Source organism: Elephas maximus, chromosome 23 (genome assembly GCF_024166365.1).
Source record: "Elephas maximus indicus isolate mEleMax1 chromosome 23, mEleMax1 primary haplotype, whole genome shotgun sequence".
NCBI lineage: Eukaryota > Metazoa > Chordata > Mammalia > Proboscidea > Elephantidae > Elephas > Elephas maximus.
This window is the reverse complement of record NC_064841.1, coordinates 28047697-28066412: the sequence shown is the minus strand read 5'-3', so window position 1 is coordinate 28066412 and position 18716 is coordinate 28047697. Positions and strand designations below refer to the sequence as shown.

Genomic DNA, 18716 nt, shown 5'->3' with positions numbered 1-18716 from the left:
CCATTTCTGATCGATCTCTTTTGTTACACACCTTCTTTCCTTCCCTCTCAAATGGAGTACACAGGACATAGTTAGCCCTTTGTCACTGAGTCAGGGTCACAACACATTACCTGACCTTTACCATAGCTATGCTGAATCATTGGGAAAAGGTAAAAGTATGCGCCACACTGTTTGTGGGACAAGGCAGGCTGTAGATAAAAAACTCTCGGCGTCACAGTAAGTAGTCTCACTTCATTGTGCTTTTTGCACTTTGAGTCTCTTTGAAATGTTCTTCTACTCTCTTTCTTTCACTGTTATGTTGTCATTTAGCATTAACTTCCCAAAATTTCATCTTACAACAGAACCCACATAATACTTAACACTCTTGCCTCCCTGTTTTTACAGTCGAGTAGAAAATATTTTCAATATGTATACTTATTTGTCATAAAATGAGGTAGACAGGAAGAAGGAGACTATTTTTTAAGACCACCATTGCTATGCTAAAGAAATATTGCCAAAAGAAAAGTGTCCCTCAACTTCTATTGATTTCTTGCTATACATGGACCAAATATGAATTATTTTCATTTGACATAGCTATAAAGTCAGACTGAATGTGAATATGCCTTTGAATATTTGGCTCCTTAGAAATTAAATTATTAAAATACCTATACTGTGGTTTTATAAAAATTGAGTGATTTTGTCCTTGTTTTACTCAGAATTTTTTCTGATTTTCCTTAGAAATATTTTAATTAAGAAATACTAAAGTAATTCTTATCACATGAGGCATATTGTGTATTTTGTGTGTGTGTGTGAGTGTGTTTTAGGTGAAAGTTTACAGCGCAAATTAGTTTCTCATTCAAAAATATAACGCAAATTATTTTGTGACATTGACTGTGATCCCTGCCATGTGTCAGCACTGTACACCTTTCCCTTATACCTTGGGTTACCCATGTCCATTGGTTTTCCAGTTTTCCTGTCTCTTCCTGCCTTCTCGTCTTTGCTTTTGGGCAGGTGGTGCCCATTTGGTCTCATATACTTGATTGAACTAAGAAGCGTGTTCCTCACGTGTGTTACTGTTTGTTGTATAGGCGGCATATTGGGTATTATAGATACGTTATTGTTTAGTAAAACATACTTTTGAACCAGTGGTTTAAATCAAGAAAGTGTTTTACGTAGAGCCAAGCAAGTAAAAGAAAGTAAAATCCTGGATTCTCCAACAGAAAAAGAACATTATTGGAAAAAGTGGTTGGGTATATTGCAAGTTCTTTTTAAGCTAAAATTAGTTCAAATTAGAAAGTTTTTTTAAAAAGTAGAAAAAGTGCTACAGTAAAAACCACAAAAGCCAGAACCTGTGTAAAGTGGAAACTCGTCAGAGAAGGAAAGTGCAAATATTTTCCACTAAAACGAACAATAGAAAAGTGGTAAGACTGCCCTCTGTCAAAGGTGGAAAACTTTCGGAGACCCAGAAAAACAAGGCAGTCCCTTTGAGTCCTGCTCTCACAGATTTCACTGTATTTTGTTTATGTTTTTCCCATTGGAAAGGAGGGAAGGGAAGCCCCTACTGTTGATGTGACATTTTGCCAGAGTTCTGCATGTTAACCACTTTAATCTTTATAATAACCCATGAATTAAATGTTACTGTGCCCATTTTGGAAACTCTGGTGGTAGTGGTTAAGTGCTACAGCTGCTAACCAAGAGGTCAGCTGTTAGAATCCGCCAGGCACTCCTTGGGAACTCTGTGGGGCAGTTCTAGTCTGTCCTGTAGAGTCGCTATGAGTTGGAATCGACTCGATGGCAGTGGGGTTTTTGTTTCTTTGTTTGGGTGCCCATTTTATAGCTGAGGAAATGCGCTCTGAGAGATTAACCTGCCTAAGATCACAGGGTTAGTAAATGATAGAATCCAAGCATGGACTAAGCTCTGATTCCAAAAGCCATGTTCTTTTCCTCCTATTGTGCATGGTGTTCTAAAGCCTTAGGAGATATCAGCATTGGCCACAGCCATATCTTATGTTTCTGTACCTGTGATAAATATGTGACTAAAAAAAAAAAAAAATCCCAAAACATATACTCTTAAAATAATTTGTGATGTCAAAATTTTTCCAAAAAAGAGAGTTGAGGTGTCGTCATGAAGCAGGACTAGATACGACAATGCATTACAATACATTTTCAACCGTGACTTTAATGCTCTTAGCCAGCTTTGAAATTAATAATACACAAGAGTTGTAAGTTTTGTGTTAGACCTCCTTTGATTTAAGAGCTCAAACTACTTTTCTTTAGTTTTGTCATTTGTCCTCATAAGCTTTCCTATGAAGTAAATGAAAAATGAGTTCTAAGTGCAATCACTTTTGTCAGGTGGCTGCTAAAGGTTTTTCTCTTTTGTTTAAATATGTGTGCATGCGTGTGTGTGACAGTCATTGAACAAATACTCTGTATTAGGTTCTATTCATGTTGCTTGGGATACAATGAGCCAAACAGACAGACAACCTTGCCCTTATGGGGCTTGCATTCTAATCAGGGGAACAAATAAAATATATAGTATGGTGCTGATAAGTGCTGTGAAGAAAAACAAAGCAAAGAGAAATAGGAAATGAGGAGAGTCATAGGGGTTTGGCAGAGGGGGCTGCAAGTTTAAATTTGGTGTCGAGAGAATGCTCACTGCAAAGGTTTCGCTTGAGAGAAGACGTGAAGGAGATGATGGAGCAAGCTGTGCAGATGTCAGGGGAAATAAAGCTTTCTGGAAGAAGGAGCAGCAAATGCAAAGTTCCTGAGGTGGCAGCAAGCGTGGTGTACCTGCAGAACAGCAAGAAGACCAGTGTAGCTGGAGCAGAGTGAGTGAGGGGGAGAGCAGTCAATGATGAAATCAAGTGGTAATGGGACTCTTGCCAGGATAGTGGTAGTGAGCACATCACATTGGGTCTAGTAGGTTATTTTAAAGACTTTGAAGTTTTTTTCTGAATGAAGTGAGGGGACATTGAATGGATCTGGACTGAAAATCTTGAGTCATGTTTAACAGTATCACTTGGATTGCTGTGAATATAGACTATGGGGCAAGGGTGGATACAGATACTAGCTGGGAAGTCATTGCAATAACCAGGTGAGAGAGAGTGTCGTTAGAGTGTGCTCAGGGCCTGGATTAGGGGTATAGGAGTGACAGATCTCCAGAGATGACTCAGGGTTATGACTTGAAGGATGGGGAAGAGTATGGGAGGTGTGGGGTTTTGGAGGGAGGATGGTGTAGAGATGAAAAGCTCAGTGTAAACATTTGAGTTTGAGATGCCTGTTGGACGTTCCAGTGGAGATACTCATTAGACAGTTGGATACAGCAGACTGGAGCTCAGGGCAGAGATCTGAGCTACACATATATATTTGAGAATGGGATATAGATGCCATTTACCTCATGAGACAGGATGAGATCCTCAAGAATTGAAGTAGAAATAAAAAGAGGGGTGTCTAAGGACTCAGCCTGGGGCCCCTGGTGTTGAGGTCAGAGTGATGAGTAGCAACCAGCAAAGGTGATTGAGAAGTAGGAGGTAAGATAGGAGGAAACAAAAGTGTGGGGTCCTGGAGACCAAGTATAAAGTATTTGAAAAAGCAGAGTAGTCAAGGTGTCAGGTGTTGCTGTCAGGTAAAGATAGATGAGGGCTGAGAACTGACTGAAGATACATGCTTATCATTCACGTGGAAAATAATAGATATCTTTTCAAAAAATTCCTATCACTGTTCCAGGGCAGCACTAGGTGTAAAAATAAAAAGAACTGATTTCTTGTCCCAGCTTGGCCTCTAAATCTGGGGCCCATGTTATTTAATCTGACTCCCAAGTTTCTTCTGTAAAATGCATCAGATACCTGCCATTTTTTATCTACCTCTGACGGTTATTGTCAAGACTGCTTCAGACAATAAACTGAAATTGGCCATTCAAACATTAAAAGTGTTATTAGAAAATTATTTTTCATAAGAGACAATAATGGCCATGTTATTATCTTTGGCTTTCCTAAGGAAATGTGTTTGCCATTCTTTGGAAAGTGGTCATTAGATCGCAGTGAACATTTTCTAGGGTTCATTTCTACGTGCATTTGTAGAGGTAAGTTGTATATTACTTTAGATTTGTTCATTAGCACCCAACGTAGAGACAGGAGAGCTTGCTAATGGTGTAATGTGGACTTTGTCTCTCTGTTCTGCTTTTAGGCTGTCAATCAAGCAGGAGCAGGGCCATATAGTGAGCTTGTCCATTGTCAGACACCAGCATCTGCCCCTGACCCTGTCTCTACTCTCTGTGTCCTGGAGGAGGACACCATCAGCGCCTATCCTGATTCGCCTTCTGTGTGCCTTGTACTAAACTGGGAAGAGCCGTGCAATAATGGGTCTGAAATCCTTGCTTACAACATTAATCTTGGAGACATTAGTATCACCGTGGGCAATACTACCACCCATGTTATGAAAGATCTCCTTCCCGAAACCACCTACAGGTGAGTGCAGTCTGTAATAAGAGAAGGAGAAATAAAGCTGCTTGGACACATCAATACTTAAGGCTACAAATCTTTCAGGCTCCAAAGGCTAGACAGGTGAGATCTAGCCATTCTTAATTAAAAGTTCTGAATGCAAATATAGCTTAAAAACTTGTATTGCTTTATGCTTATGAATCAGTTACAAATTTATGTAATTCCTAATCCCTGAGGGACAGTTATGCCTACCACTTTAAATGAGTTCTTCCTCTTGACCTCTCGATAACCACTTGTTCTTTGTTTTTTCACTGTGACTCCTGTCACCCTATGAACACCTACTGTTCTCACCCATGCCTTTGCCCACCTTGAGGCAGGGCTCTGCCATTTCTCTGCTTCCCCCAAAGCAGATAGAACTTTTCCAAACATTTGTGTTGTAGATTTTACCCCGAATTCCATGAGGAGCCAGAGAAGTTACGTCGCGTACCACCCAACAAAGTCACTTGATATCTGCATTGATCACCTCTCCCTTTCCCCCTGCAGAGTTCCTCCTGGGAGTTAGACACCTCACCTTCTTCTCACACCCCGTGTTCTCCGACATGACCTCTCAACATTTTGAATTGTTTAGCTTTGTCCCCAAGTTGCCATAACCCATTCAAAACAAAAAGGTTGGGATTAGTGGGACTACAGTTATTAGAAGTGCAAAAACCACCTGTGGTTACACAAGGGTGCCCCCTTGGAGCAGCTCCCTTTGTCAAACTAAATGTTTTCTCAGGGAGGTGTTGCTAGGGCATAGATTAAAATTCAGGTCATCAGCTGTGTCTTTAGGGCCATTACTTAGCCTCTCTGTAAAATGAAGGGACCAAGAGTGCATTCTTCATAAAGATGTTGTAAGGAGTAAATACACGCATGAACATTAAATGCATACGGTAGAGCCAAGGAGTACATAGCAAGTGAACAATGAGCATTAATTGTAGTTTTGTCATCAAGATCAGCATCCAACAAAACTGGTTTCTTCCTGTGATGGAGCAGGGAGAGTGAAGGTCAGGCAGCTAAGCTTGCTGCTGAAGAGTTCATCATTTCATGTTTTTTTTCCTGCAGTGTTTTCTAATTCTTTAGTCTGGCAGTCTTCCCTGTTTATCCTCAGAAGCTGAAGAAAGAAATCAACTTTAAGATCTAAAAGTTCTTCTGCCAGACCCTGTTGTCTCCGCCTCTTTCTCTCACCAAATCTTTCTCTTATGATAACTCATGTAAGCGTATCCACTTTGCTCTTTTAAAACAACGATAGCCTTTTGGTGGTGTTTTTCTTTAATTCTTTTAAGAAATATCTACTGGCCATAGTATTGTACAACGTGGGACTATGAAACAGTGATAAAATATAATCCATGCCTTCAGAATTACTCAAATTTGAGAAACACTTCATTAGCCATCCAAGATACTATGTGATTATGACACCACATGATAAAAATGATGCTGTGTGCAAAGCCCTGTCAAAGTTTTAGAGAGGAAGACCCCTGGTTCAGAGGGCCATGGATGATTAGAAGAAGTGGCACTTGAGCTAGAAATTGAATAAATGGCGATACGGCTCACATACTTGAAGAGGCCGTATAAGGGCATGTTTCATTTTTAGCCAGTCCCGGGAAACCATTCCTCTTCACTACTGTTTGCTAACCAAATATCGAGTGTCTATTGTGTCCAGATCATTCTAATGAGATGCTGAGGAAGTCCAAAGATGATTAAGCCCAGACTTTTTCCTCAGGGACTTTCCCAGTGATAATGCTTTAAGAAAACCTGACCATAAGGTAAACTTCGGGGGGGGAAGTGGCCAAGTGAATACCATCTCCCAGCTGTTTCTAAGAGACCAGGTGTCCAGAATATTGCCTGACCTTGATCCCTCAGGCCAAAAGACTATGAAAAAGCCACAGTCATTCAGGGACTTACTGGGAGGTTTGGGGTCCACTCTGATCCACACTCATGTTTACTTCAGAGTAGACTCAAATCCTCAGATCAGCCCTCTGAACATTCAGGCCAAAAATTATGAAAGGGCTTTGTGGGTGAAGTGTTGCCTTTTCCTGACTTTGTGCCCTACCTTAAAGGTGCCTTAAATTATTGTAAAACTTTGAGTTTGTAGGATGTCATTGGAAGTGTGTTGACTTTTATTAATCAACGTATGTCAGATGACTTCTAAAGTGAAATCTAGGGTTCAAGGGCTCAAATGAACAAATGTTGGGACTCTTTGCTTAATAAGGAAATGCCAGTTACAGTTGAAATTATCAAAAATATCTTCCATATAAGTGTTTGATTTAAAAGCGTGTTAGAAAGTACCTCAGAGTACATTGTGTTGTGTATGTTGTGGAGAAGACGAAATGATTTAGTAATGTAGAAACTATGGAAGAATGAGCTTAGATTTGGAAAGTAAGACTCAAACACTGTTTGAAAATCATTTAATGGATGTAACACAAGTAATTCAATGCAGTGTTAATATTCCAAGGCCAATAGTATATTGAGCTGAAAGAAAGTACATTGGGAGGATATCTCCTTTCAACCTTACAGCATACCTTGGAGGATGCTATTTTAGACAGATACTGTGAAAATTGAAAAGCTTTAGAAAAGGGCAAATCTTTGGCCTTAGTTATAGTGTGTATCTTGGTCCAAAAACAAAGATTTTGTGGACCAGTCAATAAATAAATTTGATGTTTCATATTTAAGATAGCAAGATAATTCATTTTTTAAGATCAACCTTTGTACAACTTAAGGAATTTAGTTTCCATAGTACACAATTGAGTATAGTAGAACTCTGGTCAACCCACAGTCTTGTTCTTTAATGTTTTCAAAAACAGAATTGGCAATAATTATGGTGAAATACTTAATGAGTATTTCAAGGAACTAAAGGGGTAATTTTGGTCCAATCAACTTCACTTTTTTTCTGTCCCCCAAATTTTTAAAAATATAAGTGAATGAATCATGATATTTTGGATAAAAATGTGGATTGAAACATTTTAAGCAGGCCATGGGGCTTGGATAAAGGACTTGTTTATTTTGTTTGATTTTTGTTTGTTTTGTAGCCTTCATCGGTTCCGCATTGTTCTCACGCAGAGTTTATTCTTTCCCTCTCTCTTCCCAGGACAGGGTTGTGCTCCTCTCAAACAAACACAAGAAGGGTTTTTCAGTGGATCCATTCTTTCTCCAGGGGTGCTTGTAAAACTAACCATTTATTCGCTTGCAGACAGACCCTGTATGAAATTTGATTGGAATTACAGTCTTTTTAAAGGCTTTACTTTTAAGCTTAGAACTGAGTTTGAAATTAGATTAAATTTGTGTTTTGGTTTGAGGAGGAAAAAAACATATTAAAAACAGCCATACTTTTCCTCTGCATGCTTCCGGTCAAGTTACAGTTCTGCCAGCTGGGAGAGATACAAGGTTGCCTGGTGCCCCCCTTCCCAGTGCCTTAGCTTGAGTCTCTGCTTACCAGCCAGTCTCTTCCATTTGTGAATACCGCTGGTTTTTATAGAGTTTCCTTTGTCTTGTCAAAGTCGCTCTGTATCTAAAATCAACCCAATTGATCTTAGGACTGCACTTAGAGCACTGGTTCTCAGAGTGTGGCCCCTGGACCAACAGCATCAGTATTACCTGCAAACTGGTTAAAGTGCAAGTTCTTAGGCCCTACTGAATCAGAAACTCGGGGGAGGCCAGCACTCTGCTTCAATTAACCCTCCAGGAGATTTTGATGCGTACTAATGTTTGAGAACCACTGTTTTGTAGACCTGTGATTCTTAAATGTTAATGTGTGTGATAATCACCCGGAGAGCCTTTACAAAGCCTCAGTTTGCAAGGGGCTGGGGGTGTCAGACATCATTATCTTACAATGTCATTGTGTCCTGCCTAACCATTTTTACTTCATTCCAATCTGCCTTCACTAACATGCGTTTTCTAGAACTTCCTCCATCCTGTTCTTCCTAGGGTGAGTTCTGTTTTCTTGATGGCCTTTTCAGCATGCGGTGATCGGACTACCAGGAATAGTCTGGCTGGCTGCCTCAGGGCAGAGCAAGACTGTCACCTTCCTTGTTCTCCACATTCAGCAGTTAGTAAGGTTGCCAAAGATTACCTTTTTTGGCAATCTCATTATATGCCTGACTCATACTGAGCCGGCAAAAAACTAAAACCTGAGGTAGATTTGTTGTGCTCATTTATGCTCTTCTATCGAGGTGAAAAGGGGATGAAAATAACACGTATTGAGTCCTTACTGTGTATGTCAAGCTCTGTTAGGCTGCCAAGAAGTGAATCATAAATCGTTCATTGTAATGATCAGGTGGGGTTTATTAAGAGACAAATTCTTAGTACATAGTTCAGAAGTAGCAGACTGTAGTTAGATAGCCTTGATTTCTTCTCTGGGTCCCTCGTTTATTGTCTCTGTCACCTTAAGCTCTTTGTGCTTCCGTTTCCTGATCTGTAAAATGGGGGATAATAATTTTAACTACTTAATAGGGTTGTTGTGTGTTTTAAATAATATTTAAAGCACCTAGTATAGGGCCTGGCACGCGAAAAGCGCTCAGTAAATTAGCTGTTGTTGGTGTTGGTAGGGAAAGATCTGGAAAGTGAATTGTGACCAGATTATGGGTAGGCTCTTCTGTGGAAATGTTGCATTGCCCTTAAAGCAATGGGAGACATTTAAGGTCTTTTTTCTTATCAAGGCAGGGCACAGAGAAAAGCAAATCTGAGCACCTGGCAACTGAATGGCGGCAGTAGTAACCAAGGAGCCGTTAAGATAAGTAGCTTGGTTGGAGGGAGGAATGAATCCAGAGCCAGCTCAGGCCACCCTTCCAGGAAGCCGCCTCTGTGTGACTTCACTCTGAGTACATCTTCCCTTCCAAAGGGGTTTTCTGTATTTGAACTATTATTTTATACTTCTTAAAAAAAAATTTTTTTTTTTCTGAAGTTAGCTGATTATTCTCTCCTTTCATGTTTTTCTCTTCTTAATTAGATGGTAGGCTTTGAGGGGGACTGTGTAAAAAGCCTATCTTCTGCATCTTAGGCCTCTCAGACCCCCATCCCCTCACCCCGGAGACCCTATCTTCACTCTTCTCTCTCCCACCCCCACCTCACAACGTCCTGAGCACCAGGGTGGCCGATCATGAATAAGGAAAGTTGTCTTCCGCATCTGAGGGCTGTGTGTTTTGAAAGTCATTCTTCTTTTTAGTATGTCTAGTATCAGAATTTGTGTGTGTAAAGTGCATTTTAGAAAGTTGATGTTCTGAAGCAGGAATGTATTGGCATCTAGAGTTAGACAACTGTTGTTAGTTGCTGTCGAGCAGATTCTGACTCATGGTGACTCCATGTGTGCCGAGTAGAGCTACTCAATAGGGTTTTTGTAACACCTCTTGGTAAGGTTCAAACCACCAACCTTTTTGCCTAGTAGTCGAGCCCTGAACTGTTGGCACCACCCAGGAATTCTGAGTTAGACAGTAGATAATAGTGGATTTTCAATCAAAATTTATAAATACTATGCTTCTCAATTTGATATATTTAATTAAGATTATTAATGTACTCATGGATCTTGCAGACTTTGGGAATTTGAAGTGATTTTTCACATCAGCCTGCCCCAGATAGAGTTGGCTCAGGCTTACCTCGCTTCTCTAAGTTGGAAAACAGAATTCCATTTCCCTCATATTTAATTTGCAGAACTTAAGATTTCAGAAACTGATATAATGCAAGTTAAGAAAAACAAAACCTGCAGATCCTATCTCAATGTCAGTATTAACGTGTTAGTTCATTAAAGAGAAAACGTCTCAAGTTTGGGTTTGAGGTAGACTTTAATAAAACTTCAAACTCAATTTTTTTCTTTTCATCTCATTCTTGGAATTATTCCTCAAGTTAGTGTTTATTTTGCCATAGTCCCTTATTCCCATGTCACCTTTTACTGGAATTGGAAATTATTTTCACAGACTGTATTTTTCATCTGAAAATAAAACTAAACAAACAAACAAAAAATAGCTACCTTAGTCTTGGTTCAAGTTCCTTAGCTTCCTAGGGTTAGAGTTCTTAATATTTTTACCAGAATACAACAAGACATTGCCTCATTTCATTTTCTTGGTTCCTGGGTTGTATTGCAATTTTGAGTTTAGTGACACTTTATCTTTAGAACTGTTTAATAGCTCATCATATCAGTATACAAAGAGATATTTTCCATGCAGAAACTGTTTTGTAAAAATACAAGATAGGTTAAAGTGAATATCTTTAAAATCTGGGTAGTTGATTTCAGGGTGGAAAACTGAATAATGTGAAAATAAACTTGATTGTCCTAAATGTTTATTTCATTGACAGAAGGTAGTTATTGTTGAACTGAAAGTGTGGTTTGAATTAAAATTGTCTCTCCATTGGATTTGTAGCTGTGTTTGGTCCTAGTTACGACAGCAGAGCTTTGTGGCCAGTTCTGGCCTCTACCCACCTTGTAGATCAGTGCAAGTGAACCAAGCCAGGTTCTTGTGAAATGGACAAAGTAATTCCTACCTGAGGGAGTCAGTGTGGAAATTAGAGATAATAATGCTTACAACAAATCCAGGCTTCAGCACCTGGTCTCCATTGTGTCATTTAGGTCACAGTATTTAACATCTTTAAGTTTAATTTTAGTTTCTTCATCTCTAAAAGCGAAGATAATAATAGTTCCTATTCCATAGCAGAGGCCCTTGAACAGAGCAAGTTCTCCATGGTTTTTGTCATGGTGCTCGTCATCTACAGCACTTTCATCTGTTCCCAAGCTCTTTCTCTCACCCTCACCTTCCTGAGGATGACATAAAAAGAAGTCACCTTAAGGCAATCTTTTTTTACTGCTCCTGGGCCCTTGACCATAATTCAGAGAGAGGAAAGACATAGACAGTGTCAGTAAATTACTCGAGTTATAAAGTGGAGTGATGGTAACAGTACAGCTGAAATGAAGATGCACCTCCGTGTGCCCTGCCCCTTCCTGACGGATGGTCAGCACGTTCTCTCTACTGTTGGAAAAGAACGATAGTCTCAAAAGAAGGCATAAGAATGATAATCCCATAAATTAGCACTTTCACCTTCACCACATGCTTTGGCCATCCTGCGTCCTTTTCATATTATATGGTGGAGTATAAAGTATTAAAAATGATAAAGCGTTTCCCGTATCCTTTTTCTTAATTTAGCAATCCTGTTGGTAAATGCAGGAGGTGTTACTATTCTCATTTTATTGATAAGGAAACCATCTCTTAAAGGTATAAGATAATTTTTCCAAGAATACTATAGTATTCTTTTTGGAACCCAGTATTTATCACAATACTCTGGAGCCTTTGGGGAAATAAGTGAATTTACAAAAGAAATCAAATATTAAAGCTAAATTTATTTTTAAATCTCAGTACTTTTTTCTTACAAACTTTAATTGATTCAGTGATTTAAACGATGGAGCTATTCTAACTTTTTTATTTTTGTCTGAGCAGAACAACAGTCTCGAGTAACCCATTGCCTCACTTCCTTTATTATAATAGCCAAGGGCTTTTGGGGCTGCATGGTGCAAAATGATAAAACCACCTGGAAAAACGGTGAGCTTGGCTTTGAAGGGCTATGGAAAATGGAAGAAAACATCTTTGCCTCAGGATTGTAAGATTATAGGGAAGAAAGTCCTAACATATAGGGAAGAAATGGTAGTTTGGACAACAGAAGGGCATTAATATATATTGTGTAGGTACAGAAATTTACTACACTGTTGAAGACAGACTGAGTCTTAGCGCTTTCTTGAGAAGGAAACCAGGGTAGTAATTTCCCCTGTCATGATGACTACCTTTTGCAGAAAAATCTATTACTTTCCAATCATAGAAAAGAAAAAATTCTTGCATTAATATCATAAAGCTGTTTTGTAAGACTCATGTTGGGAGGTAAGGAAGAGTTTATTTTAGTCTTTCAGTGTTACACTGGGAGACTGCTACTGCGTTATCTTCAAGAGACCTGATGTGCCCCTCGTATAATAGAATCTGGGAAAAGTAAGGCCCTTTAAATGGAATTTTTTGCCATCTTTTATCAGAAATAGGAAACCCTGGTGGCGTAGTGGTTAAGAGCTACAGCTCTTAACCAAAAGGTCAGCAGTTTGAATTCACCAGGTGCTGCTTGGAAACTCTATGGGGGACAGGTCTACTCTGTCCTATAGGGCTGCTATGAGTCAGGATCCACTCAGTGGCAATAGGTTTGGCAATAGGCTTTATCAGAGATAAGTATTTGCTGCTTTCCAAACTGTGAGGCAGACGGTCATCCAGTTTTGGGCAATTATGAATAGTGTGGCTGTGAACATTTGTGTGCAGGTTTTTGAGTAAACACAAGTTTTAATTTGTCTTGGGTAAATACATAGAAGTAGAATTGCTGGGTCATACGTTAAGCGTATATTTCACTTTATACGAAACTGCCAAACTGTTTTCCAAAGTGATTTACCATTTTTCATTCTTACCAGCAATTTATGGGAGTTCAAGTTGCTGTATATTCTTGCCAGCACTTGGTATTGTTGTTTTTTCTTTTTTTTGGTCACTCTAATAGGGATATAGTGGTGTCTCCTCGTGGTTTTAATTTGTTTTTTTCCTAGTGGTTAATGAGGAAACTCTGGTGGCGTAGTGACTAAGTGTGACAGATGCTAACCAGAAAGGCCAGCAGCTCAAATTCACCAGGTGCTCCTTGGAAGCTCTATGGGGCAGTTCTACTCTGTCCTATAGGGTTGTTATGAGTCGGAATCAGCTTGACGGCATTGGGGTTTTGGGAATGGTTAATGTTGTTGAACATCTTTTCATTTGCTTGTTTGCCATCTGTATCTCCTCTTTCGTGGAGTGTCTCTTCCAGCCTTCAGCCCATTTTTAATTGGGTTGTTTGTTTTCTTACTGTTAAGTTTTTAGTGTCTTTATACATCCTGGCTATAATTCCTTTTTCAGATATGTAATTTGCAAGTATTTTCTCACGGTCTGTAGCTTGTCTTCATTCTCTTAGCAGTACAATTTTTTTTTTTTTTAAATGAAGTTCAGTTCATCTTTTTCCTTCTGTGGGTCATAGTTTTGGTGTCATAGCTAAAAGGTCTTTACCTAATCGTAGGTACTGACGATTTCTTCCTGTGTTTTCTTTTGAAAGCTTTATAGCTTACATTTCGATTTATAATCAGTTTAAATTAAATAGAAAGTATGAAGATTAAGTTGAGGTTTATTTATTTTTTTCCTTTTGGTAGAAAACTCACCACCATTGATTGAAATGGCTGTCCTTTCTCCACTGAAATGCTTTAGCTCCTTTGTCAAAAAACCAATTGGCCATGTTTGTGTGGGTCTGTTTCGGGAGTCTGCTCTGTTGCATTGATCTATGTGTCTGTCTCTTCACCAGCACCACACTGTCTTGATGACTGTAGCTTTATAGTAAGCCCTACAAACAGGTAGTGATTCTTCTAACTTTAGTCCAGTTTTCCACATATATTTTAGCTATTCTGGCTCCTTTGCCTTTCCACATAACATTTAGATATTTGCTTGCCTATATCTACTAAGAATCCTGCTGGAATTTTATTGGCGTATCTCATCGTATCTATAGATCAATTTCTTATTCATGCATGCCATATCTCTCTCTGCTTATTTAGGTTTTTTAATTTTTTTAACCAATTTTGTAGTTTCAGTTTTATTTCCTTATTATCTCTATACCTTTTTTTATTTTTTTTCCTCTTATGTTTTTTGCACTGACCAGGACTCCTGCTGCATGATGTCGAACAGGAGTGGTTATAGTCAACATTCTCGCCTCATCCTGGTCTTAAAGAGCCTTTCACCATTAAGTATGATGTTAGCTGTAGGTTTTTTTGTAGATGCCCTTTTTCAGGTTAAGGACATTCCTTTTTATCCCTAGTATGCTGAGAATTTTTATCATGAATAGATGTTCAATTTTGTCAAATGCTTTTTCTATATCAATTGCTATGACCATGTGTTTCTTCTTCTTGAGACCGTTAATATGATGAGCTTGCTTAGGGGCAGGGCATGAGAGAATGGAATAAAGAAATAAACAAACAAGAGGAACGAGGGATTTCCCCTACTCTCCCGGGAGCACTGGGAGACCTCTTTCTCTCTCCTTGAGCCAGAACTAGAGGCTTGTCCTGGAGCATTCTCTGTCCACACAGACGTCCCCTTCTGGATTTCAGACTGCCCTGAGTCCAGGCCAGGGGAGAATGGGAGGGGAAAGGTGGTACTTTGAATTCTGGGCTTCTCTAATCCTCCCACTACTATTAACTTTTCAGAGACTTTTTGTCCAGGTTTAACAGCTGCATTCCGTGGGAGAGACAGAGTAGAGTATTCATTCTCCTGGAATTAACTTTTTTTTTTTCTCTGAATTTATAGGCATATTATTAGGTTGACTTGCTGATTGACATTATCTTTAAGTTGGCTACGTTTGGAGAATTTAGGCTAATTTGAAATCACATGACGAGTTTAGGTATTATAACACTTAATATTTTCTATTTAACTATAAGCAATAATTGTACAAGAGGTACATAAAACAGAATTATAAGAATATTTTTAACCAACCTATTGCTTAAGAATTTCTCCAAGCATATTTTTTATTCTCATGTGTCTTGAAACTCTGTTTTAAATTCACATTAAATTTAAATACTAAGACCTCTAAAACTCATGACATCACTCTGCTCAGGCAACTCAGTGAGATCCGTGTACCTCTCGGTAGAGGTTTCCCCCAGAGGGCTAGAAATGGGGTACGGAGAGATGAGAGGAGCTGTAGACTCAGGAGCTGTAGAAATGTGGCAGGTCACTTAAGAGAATTGCAGGAAATGCCTGTGCTGTGCAGCAAAGAGAGGAAGCACCAGCAGGGGGCGCTGGAACCTTTGGTTAGAGAAGCAGAGGAGGTGGCAGCAATGTGCAGGCCTTCAAATGTCAAGAAGACGCTTCAAGAACATGTGATCACTGCTGTACTGCAGGAACGTTGTGGAGGACAAAGATAGAGCAATGCCATTAATATGTTGTTTTCTGACATTCGATTGACTAGTGAGAATGTAGAGGAGCAAAAAAAAGGAATGATAATAGGATATTAGATATACATTTTATTCGATTTTAACTTCCTAGACCATAAGGGTGGTGTTGATGTATCTTTATTACCATAGGACTGCACCTACTAAGCATCCAGTTAAGATTTTTGAATGTTCGAATGGCACCCGGCTACTAGCACACCTGAGATTGGTGGGTGAGGCTGGCAAGAAGGGGAGGGGAGGAGAAATGCCCCGTAACTATTGAGGAGTTGTTGTCCTTGTTTTTGAACTCTAAAGAAGATTCATTCGTTCTCTTATTTCATTTATTCTTCATACCCCACCTAGTTCCAAAACAAATTTTGAGGCTTATCAGGTTGGCTAGAAGAAAATACAAAGCCGTGCCTTTAGGAGGTCTTCCCTCAGACAACAGATCTTTGTTTTATTTTTAATTTAAAGAACTGAGGGGTATCTTGTTTTTTTGCTGCTGTTTGATATGGAGAGTGTAATCTGTCCTCTGAGAGGCCCAGGTCTCTATTTATCTTGAGTTACTTCCACTTATTTTTCTTTATTCTACATTACAGGATTGCTTTAGGGGCAAGTCAGAAACACTCCATGCAATGTTTATTTTGAGTGAAGAATTGCTGCTTCTTAAACTCCATTGTCTGTATTTTTTCCTTTTCCCAGGATCAGAATTCAGGCTATAAATGAAATTGGAGCTGGACCATTTAGTCAGTTCATTAAAGCAAAAACTCGGCCATTACCACCCTTGCCTCCTAGGCTAGAATGTGCTGCAGCTGGTCCTCAGAGCCTGAAGCTAAAGTGGGGAGACAGTAACTCCAAGACACATGCTGCTGATGACATGGTGTATACGCTGCAGCTGGAGGACAGGAACAAGAGGTAAGGTGCAGGTGAGGGGCCACGGGAAAAGCCCGTGGCGTTTGCTTGCGGATGAAGTGTTACTTGTTCATCTGTCCCCAAAAGCGCTGTTCCTCCTTGTTGAAAGGTACCCTGTGTATTTGAATCCTGCATTTTATACCCAAAGTTGTACCCTCCATTCTCCATTTGGAATTTCTAAACTAAACATTCTAAAGATCCAAATTTTCCTACATGTGATTAGGTGTTTTGTTGTTGGTATTTGTTTTTTGCCTTTCGTGAACCCAGATAATGGAGAGAAATTATCTAAAAAGAAAATTGTCACATTCAACTACATGCTATGTAATAACGTCATATTAGTCACAAGTGCGGAGGGAAATAAGATTCAGAAAGAGATGTTACCTCTTTAAATATTCAGTAATCATCAGAACAAACATGTTTACCAATCTGAAATAGCTGTGGGTGATGTACAGATGGGGATTGTTCTCTGTAACTATGGGCAATGCAATATCAAATTAGCCAGAGCAAATAGGAGATTCTTTATAAGACTCATGCCCAGAAAACACTCTTGGTTATAGAAATCAAATCCAGCCTTTCACTTAGTATTTTTTTTAACCTAACTTCATTTCCTTTCAAAGTGGCCCATCAGAAGATGGGCAGCTGAACTGTATTTAGGAATAATTTAGAAGCAGAGCAAAAGTTAATGGTGACAGAATGTTCTGTTGCCAAAAGTCCAAATCGGAGAATCAGGCAAAGGGGGTGGGGGATCACCATAAAACCAAGACAGCCTGATGGGATAGTCACACGCTGCCGCCTCCCTGTGGGATCCCTGTTGAAGCACTAAACCAGTGTTAGTATAGAAGTGTTTGTCTTCCCTTTTTGCAGTATGGTATTTCCACTCCTTTACAAGGGGAGCCAATTCTAGTTATCACAGAAACCCCTGTCAGTTTCCACCCCTCCAGTGCTCTGATCATTTTGCACCAGTGGAGTCCTGTTGTTGGAAGGCACTGTTTGAGGTGGCTTCAGTGGGGACCAAGATTAAGAAAAAAAAGGACCCTGCCTCTAGGAGCATGATATCAATTCACAAGTAGTTGTGGAACATTAGGGCCATAGGAGAAAGTGCTCTGGGAGTTTGGAGACGGTGGAGACCACCGGGTTGCAAAGATCAGGAAAGGCTTCTTGAAGGATGTGCCGTTTGAACTTAACTTTGAAGAACCAGGCAAACCCAGTGATTTGACTACTGAAAAACAAAAAGTATTCAATTGGGAAACCAGTGCTGTTGTAGAAAACGCACAAAGTAAGGCTTCTTTTGAGAGGTTTGTTAGAGTTTAAATTCGTGTTCACCAGTCCACAGATCTTTCTGTGCTCTGTGCCTGTGGATGAGTTTTCACAGGCTTGTTATTTTACAGGCAAGGGGACCCTTCAGCAGTAGAGGACTGGTAAGAGCATGAATTATGGACGAACAGAAATCATGATAAATGTATAAAGCTAGCATTGGGGGAAATTTGTAAACAAGTCTTCGCATTTTCTCCTGGGCTTTTAGCTTCCATTGGTGGTAGAGAGGACCCTCTTTAGAGACTGTCTTCTAGTTGTACCGCTTCAGGGAGCCGATGCCTCCTGCCTCCCAGTGCAGCTGCCTCTACTGTTAACTCTAGGAATGCGGGGAGAGTGAAGACCTCCAAACAACCCCGGGCCCATCTTGTTGCATTCCCACCCTGCCAGGGGCAGTGGCCAGAGAGTGCCTTGGACAGGCTGGGCAGACGCTCGGTCCGATCTAGTTTTTTACATGATTCAGAGCAGTTCCTGGGCTCAGAACAAAAGCTCCGTGAGCGCTTGTCCAGATGAGCACACTGTCATGAGATATTTAAATGTGCCAGAGATAAAATAGTGCAGAATCTAGTAATCAATGCATGCTCTTCCTCCAAAGAAATGCCCAGGGTTCACCTTGTTAATCAAATAAAAGACTCGCCTAAATTTAAATAGCAATTTAAGAAAACTTACCATTAGGAACAGTATTTTTCTTAATTTTAAGAGCTAGACTCCAAATTTATCTTTTTTAAATTAGATTTGTCAGTGGTCTCAGAAAGTTATTAAAGTGATGGGAAAATAGAGCATAATAAATTCTCATTCTATTTGTAGAATAATTTTCCTGGGACTTAATAGAATGAAAGCTTGGTCTAATTTTAGTTTGAAGATGACCTTCCTTAGTGTCTTGAAACTGAACTCTTGTAGTGAACAGCCGCTTTCATCTAAACCTTTAACCTTGGATCTTGACTCATGAGAAACAGGGGAAAACAACTTGAGTTAGTTACATCATAATACTTGATATTAGGGTAGGTTTTGTCCATTCTAGTCTCCTTCAGGTTCTTTAAGGATTTGGTCCTGGCCTCTCCCACTGAAGGGGGCAATGTCTGCTTTCAGAGTGGCAGCTGTCC

General features: G+C 39.6%; 1 protein-coding gene across 4 annotated transcripts in view; it reads left to right on the top strand.

Annotated features, from left to right (window-relative positions):
• Positions 1 to 18716, top strand: part of FNDC3B (fibronectin type III domain containing 3B) — a 391440-nt gene that overhangs the window by 325918 nt on the left and 46806 nt on the right. For all 4 annotated transcript variants that reach the window (XM_049867193.1, XM_049867190.1, XM_049867192.1 and 1 more), the window contains 2 exons: positions 4165 to 4445; positions 16093 to 16305. In XM_049867193.1, coding sequence (XP_049723150.1) covers positions 4165 to 4445; positions 16093 to 16305 — 494 coding nt within the window. The remainder of the gene's footprint in view (positions 1 to 4164; positions 4446 to 16092; positions 16306 to 18716) is intronic.